Below are 17463 nucleotides of genomic sequence, written 5' to 3' on the forward strand. Positions count from 1 at the left end.
CTACAGAATGTATCACACATCCAGTCCAAAGGTATCTGCTTTTCATTTTGACAGCCTTTTTGATGTACATATACCAAAAAGATAGTCACAGGAAGGAGCATTATAAAATGCTAAAGAACTGCAACAAAAATTACAGAACATAACTATGATACTTATACCAGTGCCACAATCACCTACCATTTATCATGCTGTGCCTTGCACTAATCAGCAATTCATAAAGCTGAGAAAAAGAATGAAACTAACACTTATGACTGACAGGAGTCATTGAAATTAGTGGACTTATTTGGGGCACTTGGTTCATACTACAGCTTTTTTCCATTGAAAAATAGCTGAAAAGTTTTTGTTACCAATACCACCTAATGTTGTAAACTATCTCATGTGCAACCGAATTGGAGGTAAAATTGGCTCAGACCCTTCAAATTGTCTTGGAGATATCCAATTAAGTAACTAAAAGAGTAACAACGTACTGGCTCCACAAAACTGGAAAGGAATTAAAATAATGGGTATTACCATACCTGGGTAACTTTCTCTGTTACATTGTGCGTTCGGTCTTTCACCTTAGGTGCAATAATTGCTTTCTCTGAAGAAGGAGGAGATGAAGATTTTTTTTCACTTTTGATATCTGAAAAGTTCAGTGTGAGTTGAGGAATTTTGTTGATCGTACTGTATTTGTTGAGATTTGAATCCGACGTGGATCCTAACAGACTTGACTTGATATGATTAAAAGGCCCTGAAAAATTAGAACACATACTTAGTATTTGACAAGTGCAGAGAAATAAGTTATCATTAAAGTTTAAGTGGGATATATTAACAGAGTATTTAGAAACTATTTCTCACTATACTACTTGCTAATAGCAGAAATTATCTACACTTAAAAAATAACTCTATTGCTAACGAGAATCTAATCTGGTATTGGATGTAAATATGAAATTTGCTTTACATATAGCTCCCAATATTTTTTTTATGAAAGTCAGTGGATTTTAAAGTACCGAATACATCTATCTTTGTTTCCATGTTACTAGGTATGCTGGCATTCACCGTTGTAATTCTGGCTGAATCTAAAGAATATATTCTCATTTGTTTATAACAGTGGAGATAGGACGCTTGGTTATATTAGTGTCTGGACTGAGCAAAGGCTCTATTACCGCATCTGAGCTGTTGCTCATGCTTGCATTATACTTGGTTGAAAACCAGCTTTTGGTAAACTGGAAGCTGAGTAGATTCCACTTTACTCCTGTTGACTCATCCAGTAACTCTATACTTAATTGATAGAAATATTAGCCAAACATTATCCAAAAACATTATCCAAAATTTTGGAGTATCACAAATTCATGAAAAGTTTCTTTAACTGTCATTACCAACAAAATACTGAAAGCCATAGGGACACCCATATGTTGAATATTAATATGCATTTAAACTTCTTATATTACTTTAATGCATCATGATAAAAAATATGGAGTTTGTATACTTCATGAGGTATGTATCTATTACTATTATTCTTTTTAATATTAGTCAGACTTCTTTGTAGAACAAGAAAGCAACATAACTGATCAATATAGTTCTGCACTGTCATAAAGTTGGTGTGGAATCCAAAAAGTATTCATAGTAAGGAAAATCTCCTTTTGAGAATACTACTGGAAAACTGAACTATAAAGATGCTTAGATCCAGATATGGATTCAAGAAAAAGATACAGGTCTTGCAGTCACTAACAATGTGTCTGGAATGTGGGATTGAAGGATATTCCTCAGATTCACCTGAGGATCTTACTTGATCCTGGTTTTATTATGGGCATTAATGTGATGCATTTTCTTCTACTGTGGATTTTTTTTCCCCTCTTCCTGGGAGGGAAACAAGAAGGGGGTGTTATGATTCAGGAACAGCCAGTGGAATAGGATTAGGCCTATGGGGTAAATTGCAGAGTCAACAGTGGAACAGCTGGATTGTATTTGCAATGTGTGAATGAGTGAGGGTGTGTGTGCTGAAGAACTAGACTTTTAATTTGCTTTCTCAGCTTCCTACCTCCTACATCGATGCTAATTATATGCTAATCTGGGCCAGAGTTGGAAATCCTCTACTACTCTATTTCAAATTGTGCTACTGTGCTGAAAGGAATTCAGGGTAACAAGGATGGGCACGATGCTCTAGCCTAACAGTTTGTGTGCTCCCATGGGAGAGATCAATTTGTTCAAAGATCATTTGATATAAGATAAAAATTTGTGGCTGAGTGCTCTAATCACTGAACTACAAAATCAGTCCTTTTTCTCCTTAGACCAATGAACCTAGTGCGTAGAACCACTTTGCTGGAAAAAGGGAAGAAAGCACTACCTTTCTCCTACTGCCTGGTACTGAGGGCATTGCCAAGGAATTGGAATATTGTGCTTGACTGTCTTTTGGTCCAGGTAGGACCTGAATCTGTGTTTTACATCATCTGTGTGAGCCTATTAAAAAGTGGTGTTCAGAATACATCAAGGCTCATGATCTCCTCACAAATCAGTGAAGTGGCTAATCTGGCTGGTGTATGCTATGCACATATGGTCAGGCTGCAGTTTTTCAGCTCTACTTCCCTACCTATTTGTAGCAACTAATAGTTTTTTAATATTGAGTAGGCTTAATAGTAGACCCTATTAAGTTTGGGCCATTTGTCAGGATGACAAGATTCTTGATACCTAATGAACTCAAAGGTAAGAGGAAACTAAGGGAGCTTAGGCATATCCATGATTAGATAGTAGATAACATTTTTTTTTCATAGCAACTTTATAGATTGCATTGAAGTTTTGCTTTCTGGGATTTAAATATTCTATTGCTTCTATTCCAAAGAGAATTGCTTTCTCCTTTGCTACCCAAGACTTATGCCCTGCCATGTGATATTAACTTAATTGCAAATAAAAATAAAATCTTGCTTTTTAAATCCATCTTCTTTTGCTTAAGAAAGCGGTGAAAAGCATGTATGTACTTCATTGATAATGGTAATTGATTAAAAGACATTACTACCTTAAGTACAGCTCATGCTGGAAGCAATTGAGCTGATACCTGACAGCTAGTGGACCTTTGCTATACTCTCATAACAGGAAGCGGAAAGAAAGGGCCATAACAAGTCATAGTCACAATTAACAGTAATTGGCACCGTGATTGACAGTTTCAGCAGAGATGCCAAGAACTGAATAAGCAAGGAGGTTATCATGCTTCTGTCTTCCCTACAAATGGGATCCTTTAAGGTTAACCTTTAAGGTTAAATTTGAGCTCCCCTTTTTTATGCTAGGATTCTCTTGTCCCTGCCTACTCAATGCACTGAGAAATGATTTTGCTCTCTTGAGCTGTCAATCCATCATCTTTCACCAGCAGTAAATACATTCATAGAAGTTTTTTTACAGTACAGAGACTGCATTTTTTTCCCAAGATTTTGCCAACATACACATGAAGCAAATGCAATGATTTTGTAGTCCACACATCACTTTACAGAATCTAGGTCATGCATTGCATGCATTTTAGAGATAAGACTTTACCAGGTACACACACTTTTTGCATCATGCATGAAGTCACAAACCAGTTTTCAGACATCACTACCAATATTGCAATTAAAATGAACCTTCTAGTAATTGTTTTCTAGAATTGACAGAAGTCATGTTCAAATGGTTTCTAAAAGATGTAGCTCAGAGCTGGTGAATAGAATGAATTTTGTAACTGCGCTAAGTGTTACCTAAACATGAAACGGGCAACGAAGTTCATGCATTCACATTTTAATACTACAGGAAGCTTGAAACCATACCCCCTGCCATCCAGGAACGTGAAACTAGTTTTAAAGAGACAAAAAAGGAATAAGTGAAGATACTTCCACAGGGCTCCTGATTACCATTTATTTTATTTTTGAGATAGTTAACTGAAAAATAAGCACCTTACAATGATAGATTGTTATTGACCCCACCCAATTATATATCCTTTCACAGATAAAACTCCTGCTAGGTTCAACAGAAGTTTTGCCTGCATAATCACTGAGTTAAATAGCTATGATATGTTCCATCTCACTCTCTTCCTATTTTGAGTTAAGAGTTAATTAAGTCAAATAGCCATTTAACTATGCCTTCACTTTTTCCAGGGAATGATAGTTAGTGCTTTGAGACAATAGTTAAGGGAATAACTATGTGTTTAACAAATATAATTTTAGTAATGCACCTGGCCTTAAAGAGGTCAGCATGAGAATGTTGCATTTGAACATTTCATACAACAGGCAAAGTAACATGCCAAAAAATGTGGCTGTTGGAAACACTGGGAGGTACAGTTGAGATGTATACTTTACCTTTGACATTGCGACCATTGTCTGGTTTTCAGCATAATAAAAATGAAGAAAAAGAGAGAAAACAACTAAAATCTACATCAGAAAAAGAAGAAAATATTGCTTCAAAATATGCATGTGGTTTGAACCAAAAATATTTTTGCACCTCCTTGGTTATGTTACTCAGACTTTTAGTCAAAATGAATTCACTTTGGCAATTGAGAGATAATCTGTAAATCTCTTTGGAGAAGATCAGTGGGTGTTAGGGACTGGCTCTAGCTAGCTTGCTAATAACAGTAACATAATAAAATCTTTTCTGCACAAGTCTGCCACTGGGTTGGAGATCAGAAGTGCTAACTGATGAAGTGGTAATCAGTTGCATGTAATTAAATGAGGCTCTAGTGCCCACAGCTGTGGGCAGCAGTGCGCTGACTGGCTGGCTGGCTGTGTGGGACTGCCCTGCACAGACTCCCAGGCCCTGTGCCTGCTCAAGACTCACAGGAGGAAAAGTTTTTTACCATGGCAGCAAGCTGAGCAGCGCCTCTGAGTAAATCCTGGAGAAACACTGAGTAGAAAGATATACCTTAAAGCTTTTTTCAGCTCTTAGGTGCCTTTCTGCAAGGTAACAGCAGCAAAGATCTCTGTCCTGACAGCCACACTCAACTCTGAACCCTCTTGTGAGATCAAGCCTTTTTAGGGAGAAGGTTATTATTGTTGTTGCTATTATTATTGTTTATTAAATATTATTATAAAGAATCTTAGAATCACTATGGTTGGAAAGGACCTCTAGGATCATCAAGTCCAACCTTCCTCCCAACATTTCCCTGACCACTAGACCATAGACCACTAGACCATAGACTCAAGTGCCACACCTACTCATTTTTTGAATACGTCCAGGGATGATGACTGCACCACCTCCCTGGGCAGTCCATTCTAGTGTCCAACCACTCTCTTAGTGAAGAAATTCTTTCTAATATCCAATCAAAACCTCCCCTGGCACAACTTGAGGCCATTTCCTCTCATCCTCTCATCAGTAATTTGGGAGAGGAGACCAACACTGGCCTCACTACAGCCTCCTTACAGGTAGTTGTAGAGAGCAATAAGGTCTCCTCTCAGTCTCCTCTAGACTAAGCAACCCCAGTTCCCTCAGCTGGTCTTCAGAAGGCATGTTTTCCAGCCCTCTCACCAGCCGTGTTGCCCTTCTCTGGACCTGCTTCAGCACCTCAATGTCCTTCTTATCCTGTGGTGCCCAAAACTAGACACAGTACTCAATGTGCGGTCTCATGAGTGCTGAGTACAGGGGTATGATCACCTCCCTACCATCATATCTGACACAGGCCAGGATGCCGTTGGCCTTCTTGGCCACCTGAGCACACTGCTGGCTGACGTTCAATCGGCTGTCCACCAACACCCCCCAGGCAGCTTTCCGCCACTCCTCCCCAAGCTCTAGCATTGCCTGGGGTGGTTGTGACTGAAGTGCAGGAACTGGCACTTGGCCTTGTTAGACCTCATACAACTGACCTCAGCCTGTCCAAATCTCTCTGCAGAGCTTTCCTATCCTAAAGCAGTCTGATGCTCCTACTTAATTCTGTGTCATCTGCAAATTTACTGAGGGTGCATTCGATCCCCTCATCCTGGTCATTGATAAAGATATTAAACAAGACTGGTCCCAAAACCAGGCCCTGAGGGACACTGCTCTTGACCAGTAAAAAGAAGCCACACAGGTGGATAGGCTGATACCACATGTGTTCATGGGTGTGCAACATGACCCACATCCCACTGTCCCTTCATGTTGTGTCCCCTACCCAGCTGTGGCAGCTCGGAGAAGGTATAAGGGGAGTGAAGGACCAGGCACAAGATGTGGCCCTGCCTCTGTGACTAGCTTACCAGCTTTCAGAGGTGTCCTGGGCTCAAACGGATATTCCCCTGCAATTGTGCCTCTGCTGACAAGCCACCTCTTAGGGCTGAGACAGCTGCACGCACCCCTGTCCGCTCCAGCAGCAGCACTGTCCCTGCAGAGGGCCCGCTCTGGAGAAAGGCTGTGACCTTCTGTCAGGGCCGAGCATGGGCCTTGTCTGTGGCCACATGTCACACCTGCTGCCTCACTGGGTTTTCCTCAGCTTCCTGAGCACTGGGGAGCATGGGACACCAAGCTGGGTCCTCTGGATCGTGCGTGTGGGACAGTGTTTGGTGCCTCTCAGCCTGACGCCTTTCTGTGCCAGGCATCTGTAGCAGTAATGCAGATTTTGTAGGCCAAGTTAGGCTTAAAAGCCCGTTGTATTTTTAGAGGGCTACAGGGATATTCCTGAGGTTCCTTTCTGAAGACAAGAAAATTCATGAAGAGTCCCTGTGAACCTGTACCTGTCCACACATGCTGACGTTTCGAGTGAGAAGGGCTTGGTTTTGCTGACAAATAGGCAAATTTAGAATAGAATTCAACTGAGTACACTCAAATGAATTTAAAGTCCTAAATTCTCATTTTTTTTCTGTAATACCTTTCAACATATAATGGCCACATCTATGACAATTTTAAAGTGATAGGCAACTAGACTACATAGATTAAGACATAAAATAATTTAGCCTCATTTGCATTATCTTAAAAAAAAATTGACTATGAGTGAATTACTGTAGTTAGCATTGAGCTAAATAATGCTAGTCTCTTTTGTCATAATTCTTCTATTCTAATTCAATTAACGATACTTGAAGTGGAAGAGGTTCAGACAAAGTAGTAGTTTTCAGTGAATTCAGGAAAATTTAGAATTATTAGGATCAATAAAAAAAATAAAATTAGACTGGAAGAGGGATAAAACCTTATTCTTTTTCTGGGTAATAATTTAGCCTGTTTGAGCTGTAGTTTACTTTTACTTAGTTGTACTTTACTTTTACTTAGGGCTTTACATTCTCCAGTACAGCTTCTGCTCAGAATCTGGAGCCCAGAGAAGATGATTTAGGCTGAATCCTGGTTGCCTAACTTCCATGGTTAATTTTATATCAGCAACAGAGTTTTATGGCTCACTGTTGAGTAAGACAAGCAGGACTTCCTCCCTAAATTCAAACATCTTTTCAGCATAAGGTGGCAAATTGTAATATGCTTGGAAGCAGGTGGCATCAAGTATGGTTACTAATTCTAATGCAGTTCTGAGAGCCATCCTTTGTTCTGCTGTAATTTTTTTAGAATGTGTACATATGACCTAAACTTAAGGACAGATTCTCTACTATTTTGTAGCTTCTGCAGAGTGAAATCGGAGTGGCAGTATTTTATCCACATACACAGCATAAAGGATTGCATCATGCGAGAGGCCACAGGAATTCAAATGGATTATTGACTCCTTATATTAAAATTTATTTTCCTTAGTATTTAATATTTGAAAAATATTATTTAATGAAACAAAGCTAGAAATTTTTGCTCTCCTATGCAGCAAGTATCAAATGATGTCACAATTTCCACATGAGCTGTGTACCACCATAACCAAAGACAATCTTCATTTTTGTACACATGTTCATCATATAACTATATGAAGAATGACCAATTGGGAAGTGCTTTAATGAAAATTAATTCTGAAAATAGAAATTGATGAAACAGATATCTCTAAAAGTGTTTAATTTGAAAGGCTACTTTAAATATATGAGGAAGCTGAAACCAAGATAAAGCTTATGCAACAGTCCAAAAGATATGCCAAGGTTCAGTGTTGAAGATTTTTGCTTCACTATCCTGATTTTGAAATCTTGACTTGAATGTGAACATGAAATACAGCAAAATGGAATGGTTGAGGATGGATTTAATTGAATTTTCAGGTTCATTTAAACTGGAAAAACATCAGAGTCCAAATGAAACAGAAATGAGAAAAGAAGTGTTTACTCATTATATTTAATATAGAAAGAGTTACGGGAAGGAATAATTGGTTCTGATATTCTAGGAGTTAATCTGCGTAGCAGAGGAGCATTCAAATTTATATTTTAGGAGATGTACAGAAGCAAAGAACCCTTGATATGGACCTTCCAAAAGGCAGGAAAACTGAAATGAATGCTACACTTGCAGTAAGTGCTGAGGAGAAAACCAGGCAATCACTGAAAATGAAAATTCATTTTCTTGCTAATTTATGAATCTGTACACAGTCTTTCATGACATATGTTTTTGAAATCTTAGACTATTTCCCATACATTCATTGTCATCTGGCTTGAAGAAAAAGCATGTAATTCAACTCATTAGACCATCAGTAGCTGCAAAAACATTGTAAATGTGACGCTTTTCTGCAAAAGCCAGTTTCAAAGGTGCCTTTTCATTCACAAGACTTTCAAATCTCTGTTTGATAAGCTGTTTCTCAAGCTCCCTGTCTGCAACAAGAAATCATGGAACACAGTCCATGACTTCGCATAATTAGAAGAGACACTAGGAAAAGAAGATAGAAAAAAATCTTTGTAAATCTTGCTGGTTGCAAGGATATGCTAACACAAAGAGAAAATCACACTTACATGAATTTTACACAATCATTTCACTAAGTATTTCACTAAGCATTCTACAAAGCATTTCAGTGTAGTTGCTGAGGATACTTTTTCCAGTGTGAAAGAAAAAGCGTGTCTCGGCGTTGGATCAGTAAATATGCAATGTACACATTGCAGATTTTAAAAAAAATAAACTGGTCAATCTCTGAAGCAGGATTTCATACAGTCATAGACAATCCAATATATGTGAACATGGGACAGAACTGTGCATGCAATTTTAACTTGATCACCTGATTTCTGCCCACCCCCAAATAACAGTATTCCATTTAGGAAAGTTAAGCCAGATTTTGCTGTATTGCTATACAGAAGGCAAGTGGTACTGTAAGAGCAACCTCGTGATTTCATTGGTCTGCTTACACATGAAAAGTGGCATTTAGTGTAAATCAGCCTGTCTTATTTGGGCCCTTAATGTTTTTAGTATGCCTTTGAATGTATACAGCTGATTAGTTCTAGTTTCTCTTACAAAAAGATGACAATTACTACGAAAAATTGCAATAATTCCTTTCTCAGTACATCGGATCATACTGATTGACTTCCCACCATACCTTCGCTTGCGTGACGGTCCCTAAAAGCATTCTTGGGATGGATGTTAAAGCCTTCTATGTCATGTACTGAAGATGCTCTCCGTATACTACAAATGCTTTCCTTTGATCTGGAGTGGGTTAGTCGATTGCTTGTCTGTATCATATCAGGGTAAAGTCTGTCCCATTGCTGTTTAGGTGATGAATGGTCAAGAGGTCCTGATATATTAACCAATGGTGAACATTTACTGGGTTGAATCAGTGCTTTTGTATCATCCACTTCTGAAGGACTACAACTTTCTTTTGTAGGTGATTTAAAGTGCTTCATCGCCACTGAGTCATCGCTGTGCTTTGAGTCAACTATGACTGCATCAGGGTCTTCCTGGGGTAAGGACTGCTTTCTGTATGTTAAAAGCCTCAGTCCAGGTAATCGGAATCCAAAAAGTCTTCCTAAATGTAAATACATGCAAAAGAAAAAAAAAATTACATATTAGTTTCTTGGAATGAAAATAGGCTTTTTTTCCACACGCAGTTAGAATGCATAATAATAGCTATAAATAATCGACCTATTCCTAATAGATTACAATACTTAGCAATGAAATGTGTAAATATGGAAATATTATATAGCTCTAAGGTAGTTATAGTCATGGTGCTAAAGTATTTCATACATCAGTCACACATAAGTTACTGAGCTCAGAATAGGGATAGCAGCAGTGATTCTACAGTCTATAATAATAAAAAAGTAAGTTTATCTGTTCTGGTGGGCCTTTCTAAATTAAAAATCTATCTTTATATTATAAAGACTGCTAGAACATGTTGAACTACTTTGCTTGGTAGCTGTTATACTGATACAGGTATTTGTGGATTCTATTATTAGTGGAACTCCATGTTCCACTTAAAAGTGTATTGCTGATTGACTTAACTGGCTAAAAAATAAACAAGAAGACATCAGTGCTAATCCTCAAGGAAAGAAAAATAAATTGTGTATCAGTTTTGCCACAATCCTTTCCAGTACAAACACTCATCTTGAATTGGTTTAAAATGAAAAGTAAAGGAACATGCAGGAAGAAAAAACCAGTGACACAGCTCTCAAGCCTCAGCTGAACCTATACAATGCAATTATCTTTTGTACATTTGCATGAATGTGGGCTTAGTTTGGCTTGGTATATTGAATAGCAGGGTTGACTATTCTGAATGTGTGGAAAACTAACAACCTCATGTAATGGTAAGAAATATCATAGCTGAGAAGAAGTGTAAAATATGGTGCAAATAAAGGGGAAGGACTGCAAAATCTACAAAATGTCCCTCTATAAAAATCAAACTCAGATAGCAAATATTATAAGGCATTGTGCAATAGAACTCACAGATGGAGGCACAGAGACTTCTGATGTACAGAAAACATAGTAAACAGTTTTGAAAAAGAAATGTGAAAAAAAATTTACAAAATTAAATAATTCAAATACCTGAAATGACCAGATGTCATTGCATAAATGGTCTGATTTATATCTTCTTGCCACTCACTTTACTACATGAGTGTTTTTCACAGTGAATCAATAGCAAAATGATTTTTCAGAATACATCTCAAAATGTCTTGTTGTTCCCTCTTACTGAGATATGAAATTCTGTTTGGTATAAGATTTCTTTCTTTCTGGTCAGTTTTAATTGCCAGCGTTTGTAGCTAGCTAACATTTATTGATATTCAACACTGAAATTTATCATTCCATACTGAAATGTTTTGAAATAGTTTTTCATTGATGTCTATGCCCAACAGTAATTATATAGAAATTTGTGACATAGCTTAATGATTTAATGTTTTAAAATGAATGTCCTATATATTTATTATAAAATTTATTTTGAATTCTAACTCAATGAAAGTGAATGCTCTGCTCTTCCTAAAAGAAATCCTGTGCAAAGTTACTGTACTAGGCAATACCACAGGTCCATCTGGCACACTGATGGAAGTCTGATATTTTCCAGCAGTAGATACATGGAGAAGGAGTTTAAGAGCCACGACATTGTGTTACTTCTCCCAGTAAATTTACCCAGTTTTTGGCTGTCTATAATTCAGAAGCTTTCTGAGCCAGAGATTGTGTTCAAAACACAAACTGTGTGTTTGGTGTACTTTCATGAATTTGTCTTAAAGCTTCTGAAACACAGTTGTTTTTTGATCTACAAAGAAAATCCTGTAGAAAACAGTTCCATAATTTAACGTACTCTGTGAAAAAGTACTTCCCCTTGCTTGAAAAAGCTCTGAAAAAGCTTGTTGTATTCAAAATATGTATCACTGAATCCATTATTCTAGTGCATATACGCACACAACAGTACAGGAGACAGAAATCTCTGTTACATAACACCAGAGTCATACATGTTTTAAACACCAGCTAGAGATGCCAATTTTCAGTCTGGACAGTTATATTCAGCAGAGTGCACCTTGGGAACATGCATATTTCTTCTAACTTACAAAGTATGCTTGAACAAATTGCTTACAGTTGAAATTAAAGTACAATAAAATGATTTTTTTATTTTTAAATGCACGTAGTATTGAGTTGTAAAGCAGTTTATAAACAAATTTTGAAAGCTTATTGCATCAAGTGAAACAAATACTATAATTATTTTTTTTCATCAGTTACACTGAACTTCTTAAAAATACCATTCATAAGGTTTTCTGGCATTAGACACAGTTGAAGGGTTTTTGCTGGCACTCTATTTTAGTCATATTCATGGTGGTGCAGATGGTCTTTTCTGCTTCACCAAGTTAATATGACCATGTTATACTGCATTACTGATTTAGCTGTCTAACTGCAGTTCAGCTGGAAAGAATACTCAGTCAGAATTTTGCTTCTAAGACTATTGGGCATGAAACAGAAAGCTTATATGAGTAGCTTTTTGCTATTCTTCCATCAACTGTAATAAGTGGTCTCAAAGACAAAATCTCTATTTCCTGTTTTTTCATCTGACTGTTCTTTAGAGGAGGAGTATTTTTGTCATTCTTCAGTATATAGATAATTAGTTATGTGATGTGCTAGACTTTCAGGTCTCTCCTGCAGTACTGCTACTAAAGCTATCGGGAGGCCCATTCAGACTTTGTCTAGTTAACATTACACTTTCTTGCTCAGCTCAGTAATAATACAATTTGTCATGAAGCAAAATCCATGGCCCCAGGCCTGCTCTCCCAGTTTAGACTAGAAGAGTCAGTGGAAGCTTTCCTGAAGTAGTGTTTATGTGGTAAAAGCTTTTGTTTAAAAGTGGACTAGCACTGCTATTTGTAGATATGATGTCACATCTTTGTTGGCTTTCAATACTAAAATATTACTAAAATATTATTGAGATGCAACTAGTGATTTACTATAAATATAAAGGTAATGTTACATTTAAATCCTTATGTATTTTTGAAGGTGAAGACTAGACTGCCAAGTTCTTAATGCTGAGTCAGAGATTTGTATAATTCTGTCTTGCTAAGAGCAACTGAGGAAAGCAGTTGAGTGTGAGTCACAATTCCAGGCTTACATCCCACCTTCTCCTTTCAAACTTTGCTTTACTGAGTAAGTAATTTGCAAGTGAGTTAATCTCTTGGTTGCATTTATTCTCTGTGTCATCTCAGCTAACCTCAGTTTCTAAACTCAGTTTAGAAATAAAACTAAATCTCATTTTCTAAATAGTAGAAATCCATCCAAAAATATGCTGCAGATAAGAAAGGACACTTCTAAACTGTTCGCAGATGTAATCAACTCCCAGGTCCCAAATTCAAATTGACTTTTCTTGCCTCTTGAATGCCTTTTTAAATTCTGTCTCATATTTTTGGAGATCAAAGGACTAGATACTTAGAGTTCATGGAAATAAAATGTTTTACACTAAAAAAAGTGTAAGGAAAAAAACATATTTTGATTAGAAAACTAATAGCCTTGTTTTTCCTTAAGTATTGAAGCAGGTAATGTTAACATTAATTGAAAAATACAATTCTTAAACACTAAATGCCATCACACAGAATTTTGTGACAGGGGAAAAAAAAGAAGAATAAACATTGGTTCCAAAAGGACTTTATTAACAGTTATCATCAAGGTTGCAAATTTCCTGCTCTGTCAATGCAAGTTTCATTTTGAAAATGGGCTATTCTGACAAAAACATATCTAAGTAAGGTTTCATTTAGTAACCAAATACGCTTGTGTGGTAAGTAATTCCCCTATCTCTTCTGCTCAGTGTTGAGCAACAAGGGAGGGGAATTATATTTGGCATGAATATTGCCTTGGTATGGTGAAGGTACTTTGCAAACTTCTAGTGATGAAAATATATGCTTACATACTAGACACAGTACTAAAGTTGGAGAAACGCCCACAACAGAGGGAGTTTTACTTTCACTGCAATTTCTCTAGTTTTAGGATTACTGGTAGATACTATGTGCTATTCCAAAGTCTGTTTAGCCCATGTCAGAGCACAGGGGATTCCTGGTTTCCTGTCCTGAAGTGCTACAGAACAGAAGCCCTAAGAGACAGCAACTGGCTATGATGGCTCCTCAAAGAATTGCTCAGCCAGTTTTAATAGCATCTCTCATAGCATTGCTGCTTTGATGCTGATGCAGAGAAGTAGTTATCCAGAAACCAGTATCTGAAGCTTCTTTCAGACAACTCAACAAAAGGAAAAAAAAAGTAGTAGCTGGTCTCAAGCTCCCTAGCTGGCAGCTGGATTTAGTCTACTAGATTCTTAACCTTCTCTATATTTAGGCTTTCCAAAGTCAAATCAAAGGAGCTCAAATGCATAAAAATTTTGCACAAGATAGATTAAGTGAGATGTAGAAACTGTCAGAACCTGTTTCCTGGTATGATGCACCACCTGTCCTAGGCTGAGAACTGAACCAAACTCAGCTGCCCATGTTCTGGTACAACCTGTTAAATGTGGTAGAGTGTTGAAAAAAATCAAGTCTTGCATAGTTTAATCATAGTGGATGACTGGTCTGGCTATAATATGAAACATGTTACTTTTTCAGTATATAAGATTAAAGAATAAAACATACATATTCATGAAGACCAACCTATTCTAAAACAGTGACAGATTTCCTTGACAAGAGCAGGTCAGGTAGGTAGGTCAATGATGGATAGACTATCCTCCAGAGCATGGGTTATTTCAATAATACTTTTGTTCTGAAACTTCCACAAACAATGACAAAAATTACTTTCATAAAAAGAGCATAAATCAGCTCTTTGCTATAAGATTTTCTAATAATTGGATGCCTACTGACAAAGAATTTTCAGGATCTAGGTTATCAGAAATACAGACACAGACAATTATTGAATTACTGTTCAAAGGCTTGGAAATAACATCTAACAACTCATGCAACAGACTGAAGGAAGCAATTGCTTTTGATAAATGGAATCCCTAAACTGACAGTCTAAAATAGCAGCAAACACTTGAATATCCTCTATGGAAACACTGAGGCATGTGATGCTGCCTTATTTTCATTCTGGGGTCAGCAGGCCTTAGGACAGACAATTACAGCCAGACCCAATTATGAGTTCTTTTTCAGTTCCTTTCCCCCAAATGTAGAGGCACATACATAAGTGGATAATTTTCTTGCTCTGCTCGTTAAATAATCTTAATTTCTTTTGAGGCAGGAAAAGGAAGACATATCCAATTACTAACTTTACAAGCTTAAATTTATAATTGTCAGATACTGCATACACACAATTTTATCCTCTGCTATGGTCTGCTTTAATTTTGGCATTTCAGTTTCTTCAGTTTTTGGTAAAACTTAGATTCCACTCTATCAATATTAGTAACAGCAATTTTCTTCACGTTCCCTTGTAAGTAAGGAAGCTGTTTTATATATGGGCTGGTGATGGCACATTTTTGTCTTCAGGCTAATCATCTAAAACCTTTATTCTATTGAGTTAATTCATTATGTTGAGAATAGCTAAGAGAATAATATGATTCCTTATCCTCCTGTCTACATGTAGACCTCTGACGTAGCCTGTCAAACCGTGAAAGGAAGGGAACGAAGGATGTGGTTACTTGTAAGGCAATGCTGTTTGTGGTTGACCTGTGAATTTAATCTGAACAATGTTCTCAGGGTCTCCCTCAAAAGACAAAATGATTATACCTTTAAACGTTAATATGAACCTGTACATTTACTTGCCTGGCTTTCTTCCCTTTTCTTGATAGGGATTTTATTAGATCTCATTATGTTAACATTGTAGGAGTTAGTGTGTTTGAAAGCCATAAGAAAAAATAATTTTTGATTTGCTCAGATTTTACTTCTTGTACCTGGCTTTTTTTTTTTTAGATATAGTTAAAAGTGGAAAAGAAGAAAAATTGCAATATCTGCAATAAAATGAGATAAAATAGCAGGCATCATGACAAATATTATATGTAGATAATTTGTGGACACAATATTTTGCTGTCTTGCTGAATATATGGTAGAGTTTTTGGTAGCTGGAAAGTAGAATTCATTCTATCTATTAAATCAAGTTCTCAAGAAACTCTCAACCCCTCATCATCTTGATTGCTAGACTTTATAGAATAAAAGTTGTTGCTGTTGTCTGAAACAGGAAGCCTGAAGAAGTTCTCTTTAACACTGAATTTACATACCACTAGCAAATTCCTCAGCGTGTTTTGTCTCGTATATTGATTGAAATTTTTTATGCTCTGCATACAAGAACTTTCAGTGATAATAAGCTGAAAAGTATCACTCTATTTGGATTTTATAGGTCATACAATTTAATAGTTTAGCTGTTATATCTATAGTTTTGCAGAAATAAGTATTCAGAGAATGGGAACAAGAGCCATATTTTGACTTGCACTCTTATAGAATTATATAAAATGTAATGAGATCTTGAAATAATAGAACCAGAACAAAGTAATAAAAGGTCTTTAGTAGATAGAATTTAGATGATGGATTTACCTGAAGAAGAGCCACTCGAAAGGCTGCTACCATCTGAAATACAATTAAACTACATTTACAAAAAAGCTTTGGATTAAATAGAAACAGTTTAAGAAAATGAACAGACTATTAAGAAAGGAGGGTATAATATCACATTTCCTCACACTTTAGGAACAAATTCAGGTATCTTGAATTCATATACAATATACATAATCTGCAGAGAAACTCTTCTAAAATACGTTGTTTTTTTATTTGGGAAATTTAAGAACTGTTCCTTTTAAGAAGTACTTTGATTATATTACTAAGTTTGTCTCATAGATCAATATAAGTTTCCAGTCACCCAGTTTTAAAGTTGCTTTCAGACAGAAAACTAAAGTAGATATATCCAGAATAACATGTTGTTTCTCATTAACTGGAACCTCTTCTGATTTCTTAGTGATCATATCTTTGCTAAGAAATGTCAGTTTTGTTTGGAAGAAACTTATTGCAAAGCTGAAGAATTCATAATCTCCTTAGGAAGAGTAGGCTTTATTCACTGATACTTGTTCAGAGTATGATCTTAAAGAAGTTTCATATTCCTGATAGGGCTCACTTATTTCATGTCTTCATGGGAAGCACTCCTCAGACTGTCTTTGCCAGTTGCTTTCAGGTCTTTGAAATGCCCAATTTGCCTGGGTGCTATGCTCCTTAATATTGTCAAGTAATATTGACAGAATTCTGTGCCTGAGAAATAAGACATAGTGGTAATAACCCTCCTTGTTTTTAGCTATAGTTCTGCTTTGTTTGGTTGCCTTAAAATGTTTACTTCATGTTGAATAATATAAATAACCAAACATATTCCTTATTACTGATGTTCCACTGAAAGCTTCTTCAATCCTTTTAAATATTGTTGCTATGTAGTAGAGTTCTCTTCGTCTAAGCTTTAGATACCCTGACAGTTTTGACTTCTCCCTCTTGAAGGTGAAAATCTCTAATTCAATTTAATAAGTACATGGATGTGTTAAGTTCTCTGTGATAGTTCTTATGAATAATAGAAACACAAACTCTGCCTTTATAGTTTCCTGAGATTCTTTATTGTAATGTGTGATGACTTTGTGAAAATCATTATCCTAGCCTTCAAAGTTACCTCACAGAACCCACCTGTTTTAGAAGCCCTGAAAAGAACAAATAGATAGGAGATCTGTTAAAAATTGATAGAAACATAGGACAGAAAGAAACCTCCTGGATCCAGTTAAATCCAAGAATCCTATCATATTATCTTCTCAATAATAATATATACTAATAATAATATTAATAA

At 36.5% G+C, this 17463-nt stretch overlaps 1 protein-coding gene across 1 annotated transcript in view; it reads right to left on the reverse strand.

The window, feature by feature from the left end:
• The window catches only part of KCNH7 (potassium voltage-gated channel, subfamily H (eag-related), member 7), a gene marked incomplete at its 5' end in the record, with an annotated part of 79757 nt that extends 63521 nt beyond the window's left edge, over nt 1–16236 (reverse strand). Inside the window, 5 exons of the mRNA XM_008939603.1 lie at nt 516–730; nt 3768–3791; nt 4296–4316; nt 9320–9745; nt 16188–16236. Coding sequence (XP_008937851.1) covers nt 516–730; nt 3768–3791; nt 4296–4316; nt 9320–9745; nt 16188–16236 — 735 coding nt within the window. The remainder of the gene's footprint in view (nt 1–515; nt 731–3767; nt 3792–4295; nt 4317–9319; nt 9746–16187) is intronic.
• Nucleotides 16237–17463: the final 1227 nt, after the last annotated feature.

The sequence above is a fragment of the Merops nubicus genome, unplaced genomic scaffold (assembly GCF_000691845.1).
Source record: "Merops nubicus isolate BGI_N331 unplaced genomic scaffold, ASM69184v1 scaffold12714, whole genome shotgun sequence".
NCBI lineage: Eukaryota > Metazoa > Chordata > Aves > Coraciiformes > Meropidae > Merops > Merops nubicus.